This window comes from Nuphar pumila, chromosome 13 (genome assembly GCF_984573655.1).
Source record: "Nuphar pumila chromosome 13, dmNupPumi1.hap1.1, whole genome shotgun sequence".
NCBI lineage: Eukaryota > Viridiplantae > Streptophyta > Magnoliopsida > Nymphaeales > Nymphaeaceae > Nuphar > Nuphar pumila.
This window is the reverse complement of record NC_143261.1, coordinates 69778703-69801431: the sequence shown is the minus strand read 5'-3', so window position 1 is coordinate 69801431 and position 22729 is coordinate 69778703. Positions and strand designations below refer to the sequence as shown.

The 22729-nt window shown below is 41.1% G+C and overlaps 1 protein-coding gene across 2 annotated transcripts in view; it reads right to left on the bottom strand.

Annotated features, from left to right (window-relative positions):
- Positions 1 to 780: 780 nt before the first annotated feature.
- Positions 781 to 22729, bottom strand: part of LOC149818633 (H/ACA ribonucleoprotein complex subunit 2-like protein) — a 33918-nt gene continuing 11969 nt past the window's right edge. The window contains exons 3-4 of one of the 2 annotated variants that reach the window (XM_089984343.1): positions 15931 to 16057; positions 781 to 1193 (exon numbers count right to left, since the gene is read on the bottom strand). In XM_089984343.1, the coding sequence (XP_089840469.1) occupies positions 1032 to 1193; positions 15931 to 16057 (289 nt within the window). In that variant the 3' untranslated portion in view covers positions 781 to 1031. The remainder of the gene's footprint in view (positions 1194 to 15930; positions 16058 to 22729) is intronic. The other variant, XM_089984344.1, reaches the window with a different exon arrangement.

Sequence of the window (22729 nt, the reverse complement as noted above, 5' to 3'; positions counted from 1 at the left end):
GTCTGCAACATGCTGTCACCAATTCCAGCCTTACCAGCTCAAGGAGCGTGTGCGCCCACACACAGAAAAAAGGAAGAAAAAAACTGCCATCCTTGTCCACTGAAAAAGAAAGGGCACACACACAGGGAAAAAAGGAGGAAAAGAAAACTGTCATCCGTCACCACTGAAAAAGCAAGAAAGGGTAAATCCCAATTTGCATAAGCAAAACAATAACTATTATTAAGGGTGGTCATCGGGCCGGGGTTCGGGTAGCTGGCCAGAATAAAGTCGGGTCAGGCCCATGTGAAAAATGCACAGAGCCCGATAAGCTCAATCCATTAACTGGGTTGGGCTTAAAGGGCCCGGCCCAACCAGAGCCCAAATATAACTGAGTCAGGCCCGGGCCGATGTACACCCCTAACTATTATGACAAAGAGTAGCTCATTTCATTTTCTCTCAACTCTCCACTGACGCAATGCAGTGTTCTAGATTTACAGTTTCTTCAATCATGAAGAGCTATTTCACTAACAGAAGGAGACAGAAAAAACAAGTAAAGAAATCTAAAGCATCTTTCAGCTAATACTTCCAAGGTTGGCCAATGGGACTTAGATTATCTAGTGACGAGAGCATTTTAGTTCTTTACACCCCTAACTATTATTTTCTCTCAACTCTCCACTGACGCAATGCAGTGTTCTAGATTTACAGTTTCTTCAATCATGAAGAGCTATTTCACTAACAGAAGAAGAGACAGAAAAAACAAGGAAAGAAATCTAAAGCATCTTTCAGCTAATACTTCCAAGGTTGGCCAATGGGACTTAGATTATCTAGTAACAAGAGCATTTTAGTTCTTTACACCCCTAACTATTATGACAGAGTAGCTCATTTCATTTTCTCTCAACTCTCCACTGACGCAATGCAGTGTTCTAGATTTACAGTTTCTTCAATCATGAAGAGCTATTTCACTAACAGAAGAAGAGACAAAAAACAAGGAAAGAAATCTAAAGCATCTTTCAGCTAATACTTCCAAGGTTGGCCAATGGGACTTAGATTATCTAGTAACGAGAGCATTTTAGTTCTTTCACCTCAGTGACAACTTGGGTGTAATCTGCCTGCAGTTTTTCCTGCTCTTCCTGGCTCAACTCCCCCTTAGACGGCTTTGTTAATACCAAAACACAGCACGTGGGTCTCTTGGTTGCTCCAGCATTGGCAAGGTCCTGAAAAGTTTTGGTAAACAGAATATCGTGTCAGTAGTGGAAATGGTTTAAGTGTTTAAAGGCTTTAAACATCATCACAACACAAGGCATGGAAATTCTTATTCAACCATTACCAAGTAGTCAAAAGCACTAGTCGGCGCCTAAGCACCAGTCCCCTAAAAGGCCTAATTAGCACTTAAGCAGGGCTAGTCGGCCTAGTTGAGACAAAAAAACAAAAAAAATTAAGATAAAATACATATTCAGCACAATTTATGAAACTAAACAACTGAAACTAAAATAGCATGATCATGAATGAAGCTAAACAATTAAAACATGATTAGAGTGAAAAAATGAATATGAGTGAAAAGGTAATTCGATTGGATTGCATTGCTTTTGAGTGTGGAATCCACTCATATTTATAGTTGAAAGATTTCATACATTGAGGGTATGAAAGGGTGTCAAAACAGTCCATTTTGAACGATCAAAACGTTTGAAAAATGAAAAGACACGCCGTTTAAATGTTTCAGGAAAAACAGCAAAATTAGTCGACTGATATTTAACTATTAGTAGACTGACAGTTATCGTTGGTCGACTAATGTGTTTATCAAGCCGTTTGAAAATTTGAAGTTTTGAAACTTAGTCGACTAGAGAAAAAATTAGTCGACTGATAATATCATCAGTAGACTGAAAAATCTTTCAGTCGACTGCTGCTAAATTTTTCTGAAAATACATGTTTTGTCCAGTCGACTGATAAAATCATTAGTCGACTGCTGCTAAATTTCCAGAAAACATACATTTTGTTTGGTCGACTGATAAAACCTTCGGTTGACTAATTTGACAAAAATGATATTTTGCTTAGAAAATTTGGCGCAAAAGGATTAGTCGACTGGTGAGTCTATTGGTCGACTAATAAACACGAAAAATTAAATAAAGAGTTTTCTAAAAAGATTTCCATGAAGGGTTCGTTTAGAAAAGTTTTTCTATAGACTTTTTAGGTGAAATACAACTGAAATATGCACTCTAAGTAAAGCTCTTACAAGAATCTAAGACTTTTAATAAATTTAACATTTGCACACTAGTCTTCAAAGATTCTTCATCGAATTCTTCAATTCTTGTCATATTTCTTTATTGCCTTAGCTGAAATGCAGTTGATTCACTTGTTCATCATCAAAACCTTGTACTTGAAGTATCATGTACAGCTTCATTGTCGTAACACCCTCCTCCTTTATCCGGGCACTCCCGGTCCCAAGCCCGAATAAAGGAGGAGGGTTGCGGTAGGCCAGTGACAACCAGCATAAAAACTTAGTCACACCCTATGAATATGAACCAATATGAGAATTTCGTTGGGGCGTTCCCTACTGAGTGACGCGTTGTACTCTATAGGCCCGAAGGCAGTAATAAATGGGCAAGGGTTGATAGGTCGTCGCCCAAAAGCGACGCGTCACACCGGCGCCCGGGTGTGGTGTCAAATAGACAAGGGTTCTCTCACTTTGTTGGACGGGTGGGGGTAAAGAAGATAGTTCAAGACCATAAAATTAGGTTAGCCACTTGGAACATAGGGTCTTTAACTGGTAAGTTGGTAGAGTTAGTAGATGTTATGTGTAGGAGAAAGATGGATATTTTATGTCTACAAAGGACCAAATGGGTAGGTGAGAAAGCAAAAGTGATAGAACCTTGGAGATATAAGATTTGGTATACAGGAATAAATAGGAATGGAGTAGGGATTGTTATTAGTCGTGAGTTTATAGACAATATAGTTGAGGTCCGTAGGAAGGGTGATAGGATTTTACTTATTAAATTAGTTTTAGGTACGAATATTATTAATATTATTAGTGTTTATACACCTCAAGTACGTTTAGATGATTCCATTAAGCGTCAATTTTGGGAAGATTTAGATGTAGTACAAGGGATATCTTATGGAGAAAATTTTTTCATCGGCGGTGACCTTAATGGACACTTAGGCAATAGTAGGGATGGATTTGAGAGTATCCATGGAAGCAATGGTATAGGTGAAAGAAACAAAAGTGGAGAAAGGATTTTAGATTTTGGTTTGTCCTATGATATGATCTTACCAAATATTTGGTTTAGAAAGAAGGAGTCTCACCTAGTAACATTTAAAAGTGGGGTTAATACGAGTCAGATAGATTTTTTTCTACTTAGAAAAAGAGATAGGGGTTGTTGCATCGATTGTAAGGTTATACCGAGAGAAAGTGTAGCTACACAACATAGAGTTTTAATTTTAGATCTTAGAATTAGACAATGCTGCAAAAGGGATAGACATAGGATAGATCTTAGACATAAATGGTGGGCACTGAAAGGAGCTAAACAAAGAATGCTTGTAGAGCATGTAGTTAAGGAAGCTGATTGGTGTCTCGAGGAGGATTCAGAATCAATGTGGAATAAGATAGCGGGTGGCATGAGAAAGGTGGCTAAGGAGGTATTGGGTGAGTCTAAAGGCGGTGCACCGCTAGGTAAGGATACATCATGGTGGAACGAGGATGTCAAATTAGCTATTAAGGTTAAAAGAGAGTGTTATAGAAATCTAAGTAAGAGCCGTAATAATGAGAATTTAGAGAAGTATATGATAGCAAAGAAGGAAGCTAAAAAAGTAGTTCGAAACGCGAGGAATAAGGTATATAAGGAGGTTTATGACAAGTTGGATACCAAAGATGGCGATAAGGATATTTATAGGCTTGCAAAGATGAGAGATAGGAAATCGAGGGATCTGGGTATGATTAGATGTATCAAAGATGAAACACAAAGGGTTTTACTCAATGATGAGGAGATTAAGGAGAGATGAAAAGATTATTTTGATAAGCTATTTAATGAAAGTCATGCTCAGGATCTTGGAGACTTATCCATTCCTTTTTATGAGATGAATCATGACTTCATGCGCAAGATTCAAAAGAAAAAAATTGCAGAGGCTTTGAAGAAAATGAAATCAAGAAGGGCAGTTGGCCCAGATGGTATACCTATCGAGGCTTGGAAATGCTTGGGAGAGAAATATTTAGAATGGTTGTCAAATCTTTTTAACAAGATTTGGCAGACAAATAAGACGCCTAATGAGTGAAAGAAAAGTACTTTGGTGCCTCTATATAAGAATAAGGGTGATATACAAGATTGCATAAACTATCGTGGTATAAAACTCATGAGTCATACTATGAAACTTTGGGAGAGGGTGATTGAGTCTAGGTTGAGGAAGGTTGTCTTGATATCAGAGAATCAATTTGGTTTTATGCCTGAAAGATCAACTATGGAAGCTATACATCTTCTTAGACAACTTATTGAGAGAAATAGAGAGATGAACAAATATTTGCATATGGTTTTTATTGATTTAGAGAAGGCATACGATAAAGTACCTATGAACGTTCTCTGTTGGTCAATGATGAAGAAATGTGTTTCTCTCAAGTACATTAGTATAATTAAAGATATGTATGAAGGAGTAGTAACCAATGTCCCCACTTGTGGAGGGGTGACAACCAATTTTCCTATAACGGTTGGGTTACATCAAGGATCTGCTTTAAGCCCTTGCCTATTTGCTATAGTGATGGATGAGCTTACGAGATCAATTCAAGAAAATGTGTCGTGGTGTATGTTGTTTGCTGATGATATTGTTTTGATTGATGAGTCTAGAGCTGGGGTCAATGCTACGTTAGAATTATGGAGACAAACATTGGAAGCAAGAGGTTTTAAGTTGAGTAAGAGTATGACAGAATATATGGAATGTCGATTTAGTAAGCAACGAAGTAGTGATGGGAGTGTAGTGAAGCTTGCTGAGCAAGAAATACAGGTGGATGACTGTTTCAAATATTTGGGATCTATCATTCAAAAGTATGGAGAAATTGATGGAGATGTAAATCATAGGATAAAGGTTTGGTGGATGAAATGGAAAAGTGCAACTGGAGTGTTGTGCGATCGCAGAATGCCATTGCGGTTGAAGGAAAAGTTTTATAGGACGACAATTAGGCTTGTTTTACTATATTGTACAGAATGTTAGGCTGCCAAGAGACATCATATTCAAAAAATGAGTGTAGCTGAGATGCGTATGCTTAGATGGATGTGTGAAAATACAATAAAAGATAAGATTCGAAACGAGGAGATACGTAAGAAGGTAGGCATTGCACCCATTGAAAATAAGATGAGAGAGAATCGTTTACGGTGGTTTGGACATATTCGGCGAAGGCCTAATGATGCTCCAGTTAGAAGGATGGAGAAATGGGAAAATATATTAGTTAAAAGAGGTCGGGGTAGGCCTAGGAAGACTTGGATAGAGATGATAGGAAAGGATATGAAGGCTTTGAACCTCACCGAGGACATGACATTGGATAGAAATGATTGGAGGAGAATGATTCATGTGGAAAACCCAGAATGATTTTCTTTTTTGGTTCATATCGCCGACCCCAATTGTTTTGGGATGAAGGCGTAGTTGTTGTTGTTTGTTGTTGAAAGAGCTTTGAAACCTTTTGAAATTGTGCATTCCGATTAGGGGTGGGCAACGGGCTGAGTCGGCCTTGGCCCATTAGGAAAACCCCAGCCCACGGCACGTCAATTAGGCACGTGGCCTAAACAGGCCAGGCCGAATCAGGGTCAAATTCACTGGCCCAGGCCCAGCCCAAAGCGAATTGCACCGGGTCAACATGCGAGCTGCCCGACCCAATGCCCACTTCTAATTCCAATGTATAGGGTCCAACACCCAAAGCCTCTTCTTCTGGTAGTTGTTACTACATTTCTTTTATTAACACTTGTTATACGTGAATATATTTTATAAGGCATAAGCATGAAGTGTTTAATATATTCACAAAATTTCATATGTTGGTTAAAAATCAATTTTCCATGTCTATCCTGAATATCCACTATGATGCTGGAGGTGAGTACTCTTCGAAGGAATTTATTACTTGTCTTAAAAAATGGAATCAATAGAAGAGTATCTTGGCCCTTGCACTCCTCAGCAAAATGAGTTTGCTGAAAGGAAGCATTGTCATATTGTTGAAAGTGTTAAAATATAGTATGTGTATGGATCTAGATCCAGATCCATACGCACATTATATCAAAACACGCACGCCTCATAATGTTTCATTAATGGCAATATTGTAATATCATATTCCTTATGTTTATATATATGAATTAGGGCTTGGAGGTCGTGCATTATTCTGCCGCCCCAGCCTTTGGCTTCTCTCTGTCTTTCTTTTTGTTTCTTGTGCAGGTGATGCGTGAAGAAACCCATCTCACTCATATTCTTTCATGGTATCAGAGCTGTAGTTGTGGAACCCTACCAGCCACCCATTCAACGAGATCCTGTTCTTAGGCTGCGTGAAGACTCCTTCAGACGTGAAGACATCTTGTTCTTTCTTCTTCAACATCGTTTGTCAAGTCTTCGGCTGCGTCTCTTCCCTTTATCTTAAGACTCGTGAAAACTCCTGTTCTTTCTTCTTCAACATCGTCTTCAACATCCTTCAGTCGTGAGGTCATCTCCTTCTTCTTCTTCAATATCATCATCTGATTGTATCTTCTCTTTTGATATCACTTCTTTTATCCCCAACTGCACTTACTGTGTTCTATCTTGGCGTGCGTTAATATTTTCCTAAGTATATGCTGGCATCGATTTCTTCTAAAATCTTCAACGTCATCATCTGATTGTATCTCCTTCTTCCATATCAATTCTTTTATCCCCAACTGCACTTAACGTGCGTTAATATTTTCCCAAGTCTTGATGTTTTCCATCCTTTTTTAATCAGCAGTGAAATCAGAGTTTTCTGTGCAACGCCTATAGGCAGACTGTAACAGATTACATTCTCGTTCTCAAAAAAAAAGGGGAATTCCCTTTCAAAGTATTGGTTGCACAAGTACATATTCTTACTGCAGCATTGCTGATTGATTAAGTGATCTCAACTTAGTTTGCTTTCTTCAATCCTTTTTTGTTCGCATATTCATTGTTGCCATTAATATGGATTCATACTCGTCATCGGGTCCCTCTGCAAGTTTTTTAAATCAGCTTGTCACAGAAAAACTTACTCATTCTAATTTCTTAACATGGAAGAGACAAATACTTCCGTTTATCCGAAGTCAGGATCTCGATGAACATCTGGATGGCTCCATTCTTGTACCACCACTGCTTATTTTGCAGGAAACCAAGGATGAAAGGGGTGATGCATTTACCAAATCTATTAAGAATCCAGAATATACCACTTGGAGAAAACGGAACCAATCTTTGGTTGCGTATATTACTTCAACACTCTCTCAAGAAGTGTTGGCTACTCTTTCAGATGATTGCACTGCGGCAGATTTATGGAGTAAGCTCTCTCAGACATACTCTCAAATATCAGAAGCCCGAGTTATGTATTTAAAGAATGAGTTTCAAAGTTTAAAGAAAGGCTCCATGACAGTTATGGAATACATAGGCCGCTTGAAGAGTATTACTGACCAATTGGCTGTTATTGGGAGTGCTATTTCAGATAAAGACAAAGTACAACAACTCCTTAATGGGTTGGGCCCTGATTTTGACATGTTTACCACGGCTTTGACATGTCTTCCTCACTTGCTCAATTTTGACGATCTTCAAGCAAAACTTCTCCAACATGAGATGATTATGAAACAAAGGACAGAAGGAAATGAATCAGCTCGTTCTCATTCAGTTTTGGCTATGGGGACTTTTATAGGTTTTGGACGAGGGAATGCAGGGCATCAAGGGGGCAGAGGCCGAGGTCGCTTTGGACAGGGAGGACATGTGAAAGTTGTTTCTTACCCACACCTAATATTTCGGGTGTCTCTAATGCAGGGAATCAGAGGAGAGTGCCCACTTGTTTCTTATGTAACAAAAGAGGACATGTGAAAGTTGATTGTTGGTTTAACCTGCAAAACAGAGGAATAATAAACAAAATTGAAAATAAAACTTCTACTGTGGACATGAAAGCGCCATCTACAGATGTGCAACAACTTTGTTATCAGCATTGTCACAAATGACGATCAAGAAAAATGAGCAAGGCGAGTGGTACGTTGATTCTAGTGCTGCCACTCATGTCACAGGTAATGCAGGTAAGTTATCTCACTTATTGCCTTATTTTGAAAAAGGTAGTATAGTTACGGGAGATGGAACCTCTCACTCCATTACTCATACTGGCAGTGCACATATTCCTATGTCAAAGTCCTCACTTCATTTGTCTAATGTCCTCCTTGCCCCTAATATTAAAAAAAACATTGTTTTTGTGGCTTAACTTGTTGATGATATGAATTCTTCCGTCGAATTTACTCCCTCTTCTGTTTATGTTAAGGATCTACGAACGAAGGAGACGTTCGCTAAGGGGGAGCGTCAAGGGAACATGTACGTCTTCAAGGAGATTCCCTCAGTGTCTTCGTCTTCAGTCCCAGTTCTCCAGTTGAAGTCGTCCAAGCATTCTTCAGTGTATTCGCCTTCAGAGCCTTTGTTTTTCCCTTCATTGAAAGTTTTTAATTCATCATATTATTGTAATAAGCCAGACATTTGGCACAGTCGCTTGGGACATTGTAGTCGGGGTTTTGTTGAAAATCTTGTATCTGATGGTCTTCTTCCAGAGTCTAGTTTATCTTCATTTTTAGAAAGTAATAAATGTTCCTCATGTGAACTCTGCAAAAGTCATGTTCTTCCGTTTCATATCATTAATAAAAGAGCTTCAAGGCCATTTGAGATTATTTGTTCCGATGTTTGGGGACCTGCACCTATTCCTTCTCTTTCTGGCAGTCGTTACTATGTTATCTTTGTTGATTCTTATTCCCGTTATACTTGGATATACTTCTTGAAACATAAGAATGAAGTTTTTCAAATATTTTGGGAATTTCATTCGATGGTCAAAACCAAGTTTTCTTGTGATATTGTGCATTTACAATGCGATGGTGGAGGAGAATATTCATCGAACGAGTTTATTGTCTTTCTTCGGGATAAAGGAATAAGTCGACAGGTTTATTGCCCTCATACCCCTCAACAAAATAGGGTTGCGGAGAGGAAACACAGGCATATTGTCGAGAGTGCGATGAGCATGTTACATGATAGCAATGTACCCGTTAGTCGTTGGACAAAAGTTTTTCACACATCTGTTTATGTCATAAATCGTCTTCCTATGGCACTTCTGGATCGGAAATCTCCCTATTATACTTTATTTGGGCAACATCCCTCTTATGATGAGCTGCGTGTCTTTGGTTGTGTATGTTACGTACATATTGATTCATCACTGCAAAATAAGTTTCAGGACAAGGCCGCTAAGTGCAGATTTGTTGGGTATGCGGATGAATACAAAGGCTATCGATGTTATGACCCCTACTACAAAACATATTAGGACCTCTAGGAATGTTGTTTTTGATGAACAAAATTTTCAGATCAATGACTCCAATGAGTTGCCATCTCGAGAATTAGAGGTATATGATCCATGGATGAGCGCAGATCTTGTTGCTAATACAGGAGAATCATGTCAGGCGAATTGTCCTTCCTTCGGCTTGAATAGAGAGTTGGATGACACACAGATGCATGTTGAACCATCTTCAGTTGAGCTACCTCCAGTAGAGTCACCTCCAGTAGAACGTTTTTCTGGACAGATATACACGAGGAGGGACAAAAATACAGGGCCGAGGAATGTGGAAAGCATCGCCAATGATCCGGCTCAAAGGTTATCACGCATTAGGCATCCTATTCAACGATGGGTGAGTTATGAGACCTTTTCCCTTGACTTCCAGTTGTTTATGTCTCAACTCACAAAACAGGAGGAACCCACCTGTTTTAATCAAGCCCTTCAATCCCGTCATTGGACTAAAGCTATGAATGAAGAAATTGAAGCACTTCATGAGTGCCAGACTTGGGAAATAATACCTCGACCGGAAGGAAAGAATGTTGTTGGCTCAAAATGGGTTTATAAAACAAAGTATAAACCCAAAGGTAGTATTGACCGATATAAGGCGCGACTTGTTGCTCGAGGGTTCACACAACAATATGGTGAAGATTACGATGAGACCTTTAGTCCGGTAGTCAAAATGGGTACAATTCGTGTCAGCATATCCCTAGCAGTCGATCGAGGATGGAGGCTTAGCCAGATGGATGTTAAAAATGCATTCTTGCATGAAACTTTAAAGGAGGAAGTATATATGGAGCAACCACCTGGATATGCTGAGAAAGACCCTACTGCCTGGGTGTGCAAACTAAGGAAATCTCTGTATGGGTTGAAACAGGCGTCTCGTTCTTGGTTTGAAAGTTTCTCTATGCAAATCCAAGGCTATGGTTTTAGAAGATGCTCTCTGGATCACTCGCTCTTTATTTATCAAAAGACAGACATCGTTATACTTCTTATATATGTTGATGACATTGTGATCACTGGGAGTTCAGATAACCATGTGCAAGACGTGAAGCGATTTTTAATGAAAACTTTCAAGATGAAAGATTTAGGAGAGTTGAGGTACTTCCTTGGTGTGGAAGTTGACAGACAACAGGACACATTGACACTCATGCAACAAAAATACACTCTTGATCTTCTGGAAAGAGCCGAGATGACGAATTGCAAACCAGTCAGTACTCCCAGTATATTACATCAAAGGCTGAGCTCTGAAAATGGCCATCTTTGTGTCAACCCTACAACGTATAGAAGTCTCGTGGGGATGCTGCAGTATTTGACCTTTACCAAACCTAATATAGTTTATGTTGTTAATCAGGTATCCCAGTTTATGCATGCTCCAACGGAAGGTCATATGGAAGTTGTGAAGCGCATTCTACGCTATTTAAAAGGAACTATAGGAGACGGACTTGTTTATCGCAAGAACAATAACCTATATAAAGGGCATGAACTCATCACTTATACAGACACAGATTGGGCAAGAGATCCAGATGAGAGACGGTTTGTATCTGGATATTGTGTATATATTGGACACAATTTAGTGTCCTGGAGCAGAAGAAAACAAAAGGCAGTGGCACGATCAAGTACAGAGGCTGAATACAGGTCGATGGTTGCAGGCACGGCAGAAGCTACAGGGATTAGACACTTATTGAGTGACCTAGGGGAGACACTTATTCGATCATTTCTTCTATGTGATAATCAAAGGGCAATAAACATTGCGTGTAATCCTATTCAACATAGCAGAACGAAGCATATTAAGATTGATCAACATTTTATACGGCAGAAAGTCGAGATGAAGGAGATAGAACTTCGTCATGTTCGAACAGAAGATCAAGTGGCAGACTTGTTTACCAAAGGGTTAACAGGACGACAATTTTGGCTATTGAAGAGCAAGTTGTACATGCTTCAAAACGACGTACAACTTGAGGGAGGGTGTTAAAATATAGTATGCGTATGGATCTGGATCCAGATCCATACGCACGTTATATCAAAACATGCACGCCTCATAATGTTTCATTAATGGCAATATTGTAATATCATATTCCTTATGTTTATATATATGAATTAAGGCTTGGAGGTCGTGCATTATTCTGCCGCCCCAGCCTTTGGCTTCTCTCTGTCTTTCTTTCTGTTTCCTGTGCAGGTGATGCGTGAAGAAACCCATCTCACTCATATTCTTTCAGGAAGTGCCCTAGCAATGTTACATGCCGAAAAAACTTTCTAGTGCCTTTGGACAGAGGCTTGTCATTCGGTTGTTCATGTTATAAATATGTTGCACATAAAGATTTTGAATTACAAGTCTCCCAATTATGCATTGCTTGGAAAGCATCATGATTATGATTTTTTACGGACTTATGAGTGTATTTGATATGTTCACATAGGTAAGTCCCAGAGAAATAAGTTTGAATCTAGATCTCATGTTTGTAAATTCGTTAGTTATGCTGATAATTATAAAGGATGCAAGCGTTATGATGCCAAAAATAAATGTATTCGCATTTCCAAAGATGTGTTTGATGAGAGTTTCTTTGAGTGTGTTGTTAATGCAGAACATGTTTAGAAAACAAAGGAGGCCAGCATTGAATATTATCAGCCATGGCTAAGTGAAGAGTTGTTTTAAATGCCTAATAATACTTCCACACCACAAGCAGTTCTAGAAAACCATAGTCAGCAAGGGGAAGATTCTTTCTTTTCCGAAGAAAAGGTAGCTATGAATGGGAGATATAAAGAAAGCCAAGTCTACACTAGAAGAAATAAAGAGGCAGCTAGTATTGAATTTGGGCACCATAGGACAGCTAACAATGAGGTGAGACAGCAACCTGAAAAATGTGGTAGTCATGCAGATACCATTAGTCAGTGTGATGAAATCATAACACAGCCGAAGTTCAAGAGATTAAACAAGGTTAAACATTCCATGGAGATATGGGTGAGTTATAAAAATTTCAACACCAATCATCAAGTTTTTCATATGCAGATAGAAAAACAAGAAGAAACAAATTTTTATTTTCAAACTATCCGGAATAAGAATGGAGTGAAGTCATGAATGATGAAATGAGAGCATTACATGAATGCCAAATATGAGAAGTGGTTAAAAGCTATGTCACATGGGTGCGGGTGCGGGTGCGGCGCAATTTCAAAAATTTTGGATGGGGACTCGGCTATATATATATATATATATATATATATATATATATATATATATATATAGTACAACAACAACAACTACGCCTTCATCCCAAAACAATTGGGGTCGGCGATATGAGCCAACAAAGAAAATCATTATGGGTCTTCCACATGAATCCTTCTCCTCCATTCATTTCTATCCAATGCCATGTCCTCGGTGAGGTTCAAAGCATTTATATCCTAGTAAACAATAATTCTAGTAAACAATTAAAATTAAGGTAAACACATCTATGGGCCATGGTTAAAGGAAAAAAAACTTTAAACTATGACCTTGTGAAATGGTCCATAATCTGTACTGGTCCAATTTTTGAAATGACCCCTTTACTATAGAATTCACATCTTTGTGATCCGTTCAGTTTTGACATTCAAATGTTTAAACTTTATACGTTAACAGTTGCACAGACTGTGCAATACAGTCTGTACAATGCAGTCTATGACTGTGCAGACTGTGCATAGTCATACAGACTATGTGCAATGACTGTGCAGTTGCACAGTCTGTGACTGTGCAACTGCATTGCACAGTCTGGTTATATATTTATTAAAAAAGATATATAAAAAATGGTTTTTTTGTTTTTTGTCCTAAAAATAGACATTTTTAGACTCGGTCAAAGTTGACCGAGTCCAAAATATGGACGGACTTGGCCTCGACTCGTTGATCGAGTCTGACTCGGCGTTGACCGAGTCCTGGCCGAGTCCGAAGCCGCACACGTGTCGGGGCGTGTCGACTCGAGTGCGGCACCTCCCTAGCCGAGTCCGTGTGACATAGGTTAAAAGGCCTCCAGATAAGAATGTGACATGATTAAAGTGGGTATATAAGATTAAGTATAAACCAAATGGGATCATTAAAAGGTATAAGGCCCAACTAGTTGCAAAAGACTTTACTCAAGAGTATGGCATGGATTATGAGAAGACCCTTAGCCCTTTAGTTAAAATGGGAACGATACAAATCATTTTGTCTCCAGCAGTGGATTATGGTTAGACCTTGAACCAACTTGATGTTAAGAATGTGCTTTTTACATGGAGATTTAAGAAAAGTCTACATAGAGCAGCCACAGGGATATAGCGAAAATGATACAGCTGAATATGTGTGTAAACTTAAGATAACAATATATGGGCTAAAGCAAGCCTCTTATTCGTGGTTCGAGAGTTTCTCTCTGAAAATACAGAAACATGGCTTCCACTGATCTTCACTTGATCATTCATTGTTTATCCACAAAGGTAAGGGATACATTATTGTCTGGTTTATATAGATGGATGACACCATTGTTACAAGGAACTAGGATAAACATATTCAAGAAATAAAGTGTTGAACAAACATTTTAACATGAAGGATCTTAGTAAGTTATTCAAGAAGTAAAGTGTTGAACAAACATTTTAACATGAAGGAACTTGGTAAGTTGAAGTAATTCTTGGAAGTTGAGATTGATAAAAAGAAAGATGGATTTGTCTTAACTCAATATAAGTATACTCTGGATCTCTTGCGTAAAACAGGTATGTGTGATTGTAAGCCCTTATTAACTTTTGTTCCAATACATCAATAGATAGAAGTATTGTGAAAATGTTACAATATCTTACCTTCACAAGACTAGATGTTGTGCATGCAGTAAACCATGTGTCTTAATTCATGCACCAACCAAGAACTACCCACATGGAAGCAGTGAAGCGAATTCTAAGGTATTTAAAGGTACCCTAGGTGATGGACTGTTTTATAAGAAGAGAGATCATAAGGAAGATCTCATAGTTATGGCTTATTCTGAGCAGAAGATTAAGATGAAAGAAGATCAATTTCGGGTTATTGTATATTTGTTGCAGGCAATCTTGTTTCTTGGTAAAGTCGTAAACAAAGGGTCATAACTCAATCAAGTACTGAAGTTGAATATCGACCATGGCAACATCTGCTTAAGAGTTGACATGAATAAAAAATTGCTACATGAACTAAATAAGACACTCCCTAGATCCGTTTTATTTTGTGATTTGCACAACTTGAGGGAAGTTATTGAGAGATAATGTGATTTGCATCTGGGTTTTTAGAAAAATCCAATAGCCAGATCCAATATGTCCATAATGTCCATAATCTGACGTTACATTTTATTTCTTTACTTTCATCTTATTCTTTCCAATATTGCCCCTTATAGTTAGTTTCTTGTAAGATGTAAAGTGTGATTGTCAGTTAAATTCTAATATAATGAGAACCTCTCCTAGATCTCCCCTATTGGGAATCGTTTGACAGAGAAACAACATCCCTAACACACTGTCTCTCCTTTCTCCTTGTGATTGCTTTGGGACACCCATGGATACCAAATCTAAGACAATCATCCTTGGGAATTATAAAAAAAAGTTCAAAATAATATCTTTAGCAGACTTTGGATCAGCCACACAAAAATTGTTTTGCTACCTACGATCTCTTAGAAGTTGGGTGGTATTTCACTGCCCCCATTTTTCCGCTTTCCTATTTTTCTTGGTAACTGCTGCATATTTTAATAATTTTTTCCTTCCTCTAAAAAAAAACCTTGAACATACTTTGTGGCCAAGTTAGTCGTACCTTCCAAGTATGCACCTATCAATATTTCAGACTTCAAATAAAATGAAAAGGAAAGAACTGTTACTTATCTCCCCTAAAAGGTGATATCTAAAAGTAGAGACCTGATTCCAGGCTATTCTTGTCAAGTCCCATAAACGATCCATAAGCAACATCAACCATCAACTCGACAAACTTGGCAAGTCAGTCATCAATGAAAATAATCATTAATAGTGTCATGTTACCTACCCATCCTGGTAGTCACATACCAGGTTGCAAGTCTATAACATGAATTTAATGCAGGCTAAGCCAGCAAATCTGGAAAAGGAAAACCAGCTTTGAACGCTCTGAATAACAGAATTGATAATTCCCAAAAATCAACCACAAGAATCACATTAAAACTGCATATTGTTAGCAAAATAAATGACAATTAGATTATTAACTGTCTCATGGGTGGATATGCTGGTCCGGGTATGATGGGTGTATGATGAGTGCAACATGGCAATTTCAAAAAACACCAGTGCTGGAGTGCAGCAAGTACATACAACATATATATATATATATAGCAACACAGATGCAATGCCCTTTTAGGAGTGTCCCTGCTAAATATATTATTTACCAAAAGCTATTTCGAATAAACATTGCACCAAGATTGGAATAAATCACTGATCATATCAGCTTGTTAAAGATTGCTATGCACAATACAACTCACCTCTTTGGATGGCACATATACATATGGTATATCAGCTTCTTCACATAAAATGGGAACATGTGTGATAACATCAATGGGGGAAATGTTTCCTGCAATAATACATAACCTGCAGCAAGTAAAAATATCCCTGTAATTTGATAGATCGAGATATGTATAAGAAAATAAGACTTTTTTTCATGAAGAGAAAAAATAAGGAAAAAATTCGACACCAAGAGGCACAAATTCAATTAGTAAGAATTCAAGAACAAGATGTACAGGAGTGGCATGCTTAACCAGGTTGAAAATCTGTGAGCAAGAGTACCCAAGCAATGCATTGTCATGTCCAGAAGAGAAAAGGAGACTAATGATCATGAACATATCCGAACCCAAAAGGCCCATAGAAGTGCAGGCAGCAAGATTACTTGTTTAGCAGTGAATGTAAACACATATGCAAGTCATGTAGTATAAGCCATTAGTGTGCGCGAGCGTGACATAAATCATCTTAGATTTTTTGGTATTGCTGCAGTTTTTCCCAAAGATCATTCAACCGAAACGAAAGAAGATAAAGAGTATTGGGGCTGAAAATAGGACGATACCCAATATGGGTCATCTTATCTATTTAAATTAAAACACAATTAAATTGAGGGAGGTTGTTAGAATAGCTTTATTCTTTTGTTTCTTTTCTATGAGATGTGTACATGGGTACCTTTTTGCAATTACTTGTATTGTTTGTAACCCCAATATGAGACGACACCCAATATGGGTTTTTTCCCCTGCTAAGAAGATTTTTTATTTCTTGGATGTGATTTTCACAACTCTCTATGACTATAATATCATCAACATAGATAAGTAACAAAGTAATCGTATCCATGTCCCTGTACATAAACAATGGATGATCTACCATTGACCTTTTGAAGTCGTGCTTTTGGATTTCATCTGAAAAGTTTTTGAACCAGGATCTTGAGGCTTGTTTCAGCCCATATATGGATCTTTTCAACTTGCAAACATGAGATACAGGACCTTACTCTCTAAACCCAGGTGGTGGATCCATATACACTTGTTCTTTAAGGCTCTCATGAAGAAAAACATTCTTCACGTCCAGCTGATTCAATGACCAGTCATAATCTAGAGCAAGGGATAAAATGATTCTTATGGTTCCCATCTTCACTACAGGAATAAAAGTTTCTTCGAAATCTAACCCATACTCTTGAGTGAAGACTTTTACCACAAGCCGTACTTTATACCTTTTGATGGCTTGCATTTTATCTTGAACACCCATTTCGAACTAACCACATTCTTATCCTTTGGCTTTCTCACAATCTCTCACGTTTGACACTCATTTAAAGTTTTTATTTTCTCATTCATGGCTTCAACCCATCTATTATTTTTGCAAGCTTTTGTAAAGGACTTCGGCAGTTGATGCTTTTTAATTTCTGAAACAAAAACTCGATGATCAAGGCTGAAACTTTCACAACTAACCCATCTTTCAATAACATTAACTCTTGATGGCCTTCTCACAACCTATTCCTCACTAACAACATTTGGTTGTTCATCGGACTGTTTATTTTGTTGTTGTCCATTATGAACATTACCACCACGCCTGACATAGACTTCAGCCTCCTTAAATCGGTGAATTTGTGTTGCCCACAGTAGGTGCTGCAACCTCATCATCGCCTCGCTGTCCGCCAAAAGAGATGTGTTGTTCACGAGTGACCTCTCCAACATCATGAGAAGAAGGAATTTCAGTGAACAGTTCAGCACTCAACCATGGTTGCTAAATTTCATCGTTTTTTCCTGCATTGCATCTAAAGAAACATTCTAAAAAAAATCATCAAACACCACATTTCTAGAAATATGAATGCATCTCTTTTAAGGATCATAACATTAATAACCATCATAATCGTCAGCATACCCAACAAATCTACATTCTATGGCCTTATCATCAAACTTGCTTCTAAGGCTTTTACCAACATGAGCATAACATGTGCAACAATATGCTTTCAACGCATTATAATCGGGATGTTCTCCAAACAACACATAATAAGGAGACTTATTTTTAAGTATACGCATGGGCAGTCTATTTGATGCAGGGCAGGACCCGATTGGGCCCATCGTGCCACCTGATCCGCCACAAAGGACAGATGAGCGGCTTCACGTGTATGACCCCCTTGCAGGTACGGAGCCGCGACGCAGGGAGGTACCCCTGCGCACCTACTCCAGGCGTGGTGGAGTTCGCACGTCACAGAACCAGCAACAGATGGAAGTTGACCCGGATCGCGGTTCGGATCCAAGCCTGGACCCACGACTCGGGTCCAGTAAATAGCCTTTAAAGGGCCCACTCCTAGGGTTGTGTGGGCAGACTGTTTGGAAAAGCTTCAGCCGTCATTTCTTTTCTGCACTTTTGCTTATTCCTTATTATTTGCATTCTGTTTCCTTCATTTCTTTACTATTGATTGTCTTCCCCATTGATTATTGAAACTTATTGAGATTAATAAAGAGTTTGGGCCACACTGATTCACGGTGGCTTCTGTTTTCATTCCTCCTCCGACGTGGACTGCATCAAAGTGGTATCAGAGCCGGCGTCCACCTTCATCAGCGAGATGGCTCTTGAGGCGGGGACCGATCCGGTACGAGGCGACGGGCGTGAGGAGGCGGGCAGCGAAGATCCAATGTTGCGCGTAAATGGACGTATTGACGAAAATCCAGGAGAATATGATGCGCATGAGTCGGGATATCGTCGGCCTGTCGAAACGGTTGGATGGGTTGGATGATCGCATGACAGCCTTCGAGTCGCACAAGGGATCGTGCACAGTACCAGACGCAGGCCTCGCTGATGGTGCGTCTGCAAGTTTGAGTCCCCATGCTGCAGAACCCTATCAGTCGACGCCCATACAACAGGGACGTATCGCTGCCTTCCCACCAGTTCCAGCGTCCATGCCTGACCCGGGCACCTTTCAACAGCACCAGGGGATCTCGACGAACAGCGACTCCCTGGTAATGGTACCTCATCCCAGGCAGCGAGCACTTGCGTTAGTATCGCAGGTGGGGCCGAGCCTGCAGGGCCCCAGCAGTACGCTGGGTCCACCTGCAGGCCAGGGCTCGTGGCCATGTGTAACTGCGACGCCGCCACAGGTCAACCCGAACCTGCAGAGCCCCAGCGTTGCGCTGGGTCCACCTGCAGACCCCGGCTCGTGGCAGGGCTTCACGCGGGCTGCATCGCAGGTCGAGCTGAGTCAGCAGGGGCCCAGCGTCACGCTGGACCCTACTGCAGGCCCGGTTTTGTCAGCCCGGCTCGGGAGGGACTGACATTTCCCTCCCGACCCCACACGGGGAGGCCCCGTGGTCGCACCCCTACGGGCGGGAGTCGGCGAGCCCCTTTTGATTGGGCCAGACCCAAGAGAAACCAATCCAGTTTTTGCTACAACAGGGCACAAGCCTGTTTCGCTGGGACCAGCCGTTGGGTCTCAGGGGGCGGGTCTAGGTCTAAAAACCCTTTACCCGACCTACCTAGTTGGTTCTGGTTCGCGGGTTGTCCCGAACCAGATCCAACCTATTCATTTTGACCCTTAAAATAGAACCCATGTCAACCCAGACCCATATCGGACCCGGACGGAGCTCCAGTTTGGATTTGAGCGGGGTCAAAACCAGGCCCATAATCTTATGGATCGGGGATCGAGTTCAAACCAAGCCTCTTATCCCCACAACTTGAACCTCGATCCAAAACATCCATATTTGGGTCCGACGAGTAGTGTAGAAACGGGCCCGATCCATATCCCATCGGCCGAGTCAACCCATCAAGATAACCACCAGACCCTGTACCCAAACCCAAACCCACCTGTCCACCCAACCCTAACCCAGAACCCACTACAGCACCCAACACAACACCATATTCCTAACCCACAACCATAGTATACCAACCCTACCCGCCAGGAACCCGAACCCCATCTGAACCCTCCACCCTACCTTGGACTTCCCGTCATCCCAGTACCCCAATACCGGCCGCAGATGTTGCCCGCCCACGGGCAAGCCAGACCGAGGCAATGTCAGCAGGAACCGGCGCGCCGTGACCGCCGACCCCTCATTGGTAGAGTTCGGCAACACCAACATCCCGACGAGCAGTACCGCACTACGGACAATGAAGCAGTATAGGACGACGACATCTTCTGGAACGAGCATCCTGCAGGAATGGTGGAGCCGCGACAACAGAGAGCACCAAAACACTCCTCCACTTACGGGGTGAAACTGGATCTTCCGGAGTTTGCGGGCGATTCGACGTGGAGCAGTTCTTCGACTGGTCTGATGTCGTGCAGTTCTTCTTCGACTATCACACTGTCGTCGAACATCGTCGTGTCTCGCTAGCGTCTACTCGATTGAGAGGCCTAGCACAGACATGGTGGGTGGAGCTACAACGATCGAGGGAGCGGCAGGGATTAGAGCGCGTACAGTCATGGGAGGAAATGCAAAGATTGATGCAGTCAAAATTCGTGCCTTCGGATCACGCCGAGCGAGCCTACAAGGAATACCTGACCCTGCGCCAAGGCTCCCAAACTGTAGCAGAGTACACTGCGGAGTTCCATCGTCTTTCCCTGCGTGTGCAGATCGAGGAAACAACCCGCCAGCAGGTCACGAGGTACATTTCGGGTCTCTGTCCTGCTATCTCTGATAATTTTAGTTGTGTCACAGTTGAGACCTTAGATCAGGCCAGCAGTTACGCCATGAATATCGAGGACAAGCTGAAAAGGAGGCAAGAATATAGGACTTCCCGTAGTGAACCCACCAGTCGACCTAAGTCGGTTTTCCCAACCAGGGGAGCAAGCTCCCCTAGTGATTCAAAGCCTAGAGCAGACTTTAGCAAACCTGACCAGTCAGGCCCAGCTTTCCACGCTCGGTCCAAAGCCAAACCTAGTGAGTCGACCCTTCGTTGTTTTAGATGTCAGGAGTTAGGGCATGTCGCGTCTAAGGGTCCCACCGTGAGCAAGAACACTCATCTTGTTGAAGGAATTGTTGAGTCCGCATCTGCGAGTGAGAGTGATAGTGACAACAAGTCATTAGTTGAAGACGAGGATGAGAGGAAAGTTATAGAGTTCGACGGTAACGTTGAAAGTTTGTTGTTCATCCGTCATGTGTTGACCACACCCCGAGAACCGGCCCCATCGAAATGGTTAAGGAATAACATTTTTAGGACCCGATGCAACATTGAGGGTCACACTTGTGATGTTATCATTGACACCGGAGCATGCGAGAACATGGTGTATGAGTGTGGTTTCTACCTTGAAACTCAACATCGAGAAGTTGTCCCAACCCTATAAGATGGCCTGGTTCAAGAAAGGAAACGAGGTTTTCATCACTCAGCGATGCTTAGTCCGGTTTTCCATGGGGGAACACTACCACGATGAGGTGTGGTGTGATGTAGCCCCTATGCATGCGTGTCACATCCTTTTGGGACGTCCCTGGCAGTTTGATCGCCAGACAACTCACGATGGCCGCAAGAACACATACTCTTTTATCTTTAATGGCCATAAGATAGTCCTTCTACCTATCAAGGAGACCAGCTTTCCCACCGTGGACAAACCTGAGCGAGTCCCCAGACTAGCAAGCCTCTCGTACCGACTTTTGTTGAACCATTGTCAGGAAGATGGCTATTGTTATGCCCTGGTGGCAAAGCCCGTGATGAGTTCGTCAGTGTCTATTCCCGCGGACGTTGCCCCTCTTCTAGAGGAGTTCCGCGACATTATGCTGAATGACCTACATGATGGGTTACCTTCGACAAGGGTAGTTCAACATGCCATTGATTTTGTGCCAGGGTCGAGTCTACCCAACCTTCCCGCATATCGCATGAACCCCTCCGAGCATACCGAGTTATTAAGACAGGTTCAGGAATTACTGCAAAAGGGTTTCATTCGCGAGAGTGTTAGCCCTTGTGCAGTACCCGCCTTACTCACTCCTAAGAAAGATGGGTCCATGTGCATGTGTGTGGATAGTCGCGCAATCAATCGCATCACAGTCAAATACCGTTTTCCCATTCCCTGTTTGGACGATATGTTTGATATGTTATCCGGTGCCTCCATTTTCTCAAAAATAAATTTAAAAAGCGGGTATCACCAGATTCGTATACGAGAAGGGGATGAGTGGAAAACGGCATTCAAGACACGTGATGGATTGTACGAGTGGTTAGTCATGCCGTTTGGGTTATCTAATGCCCCAAGTACCTTCATGAACATGATGACCCAAGTCTTGCGTCCGTGTATTGGGAAGTTTGTTGTTGTCTACTTTGACGATATTTTGATTTATAGTTCGTCATTGTCCGATCATTTGAGTCACCTGCGTCAAGTCTTAGAAATTTTGAGGAAGGAGAAATTGTATGCCAATGCAAAAAAGTGTGAGTTTATGACGTCCAGTGTCGTGTTCTTAGGTTTTATTGTGTCATCCGATGAAGTCAAAGCCGACCCCGCAAAAGTCTGCGCGATTGTCGATTGGCCTACCCCAAAGACTATAGGAGGGATTCGTAGCTTCCACGGGTTAGCCACTTTTTACCGACGTTTCGTGAGAAATTTTAGCACCCTCATGGCCCCCATCACGAAATGCCTAAAGGGTACTAGCTTTCATTGGACACCCGCGGCCGGAAAAGCCTTTACGATCATCAAAGAAAAAATGGCCAGTGCTCTTGTTTTAGCCCTCCCTGATTTTAGTGTCGTCTTTGAGGTTGAGTGTGATGCCTCCAAAGTGGGGATTGGCGCAGTCTTGAGTCAAAATCGTAGACCCGTTGCCTTCTTTAGTGAGAAGCTGACTCAGGCCAGGTGTCAGTATTCCACTTACGATG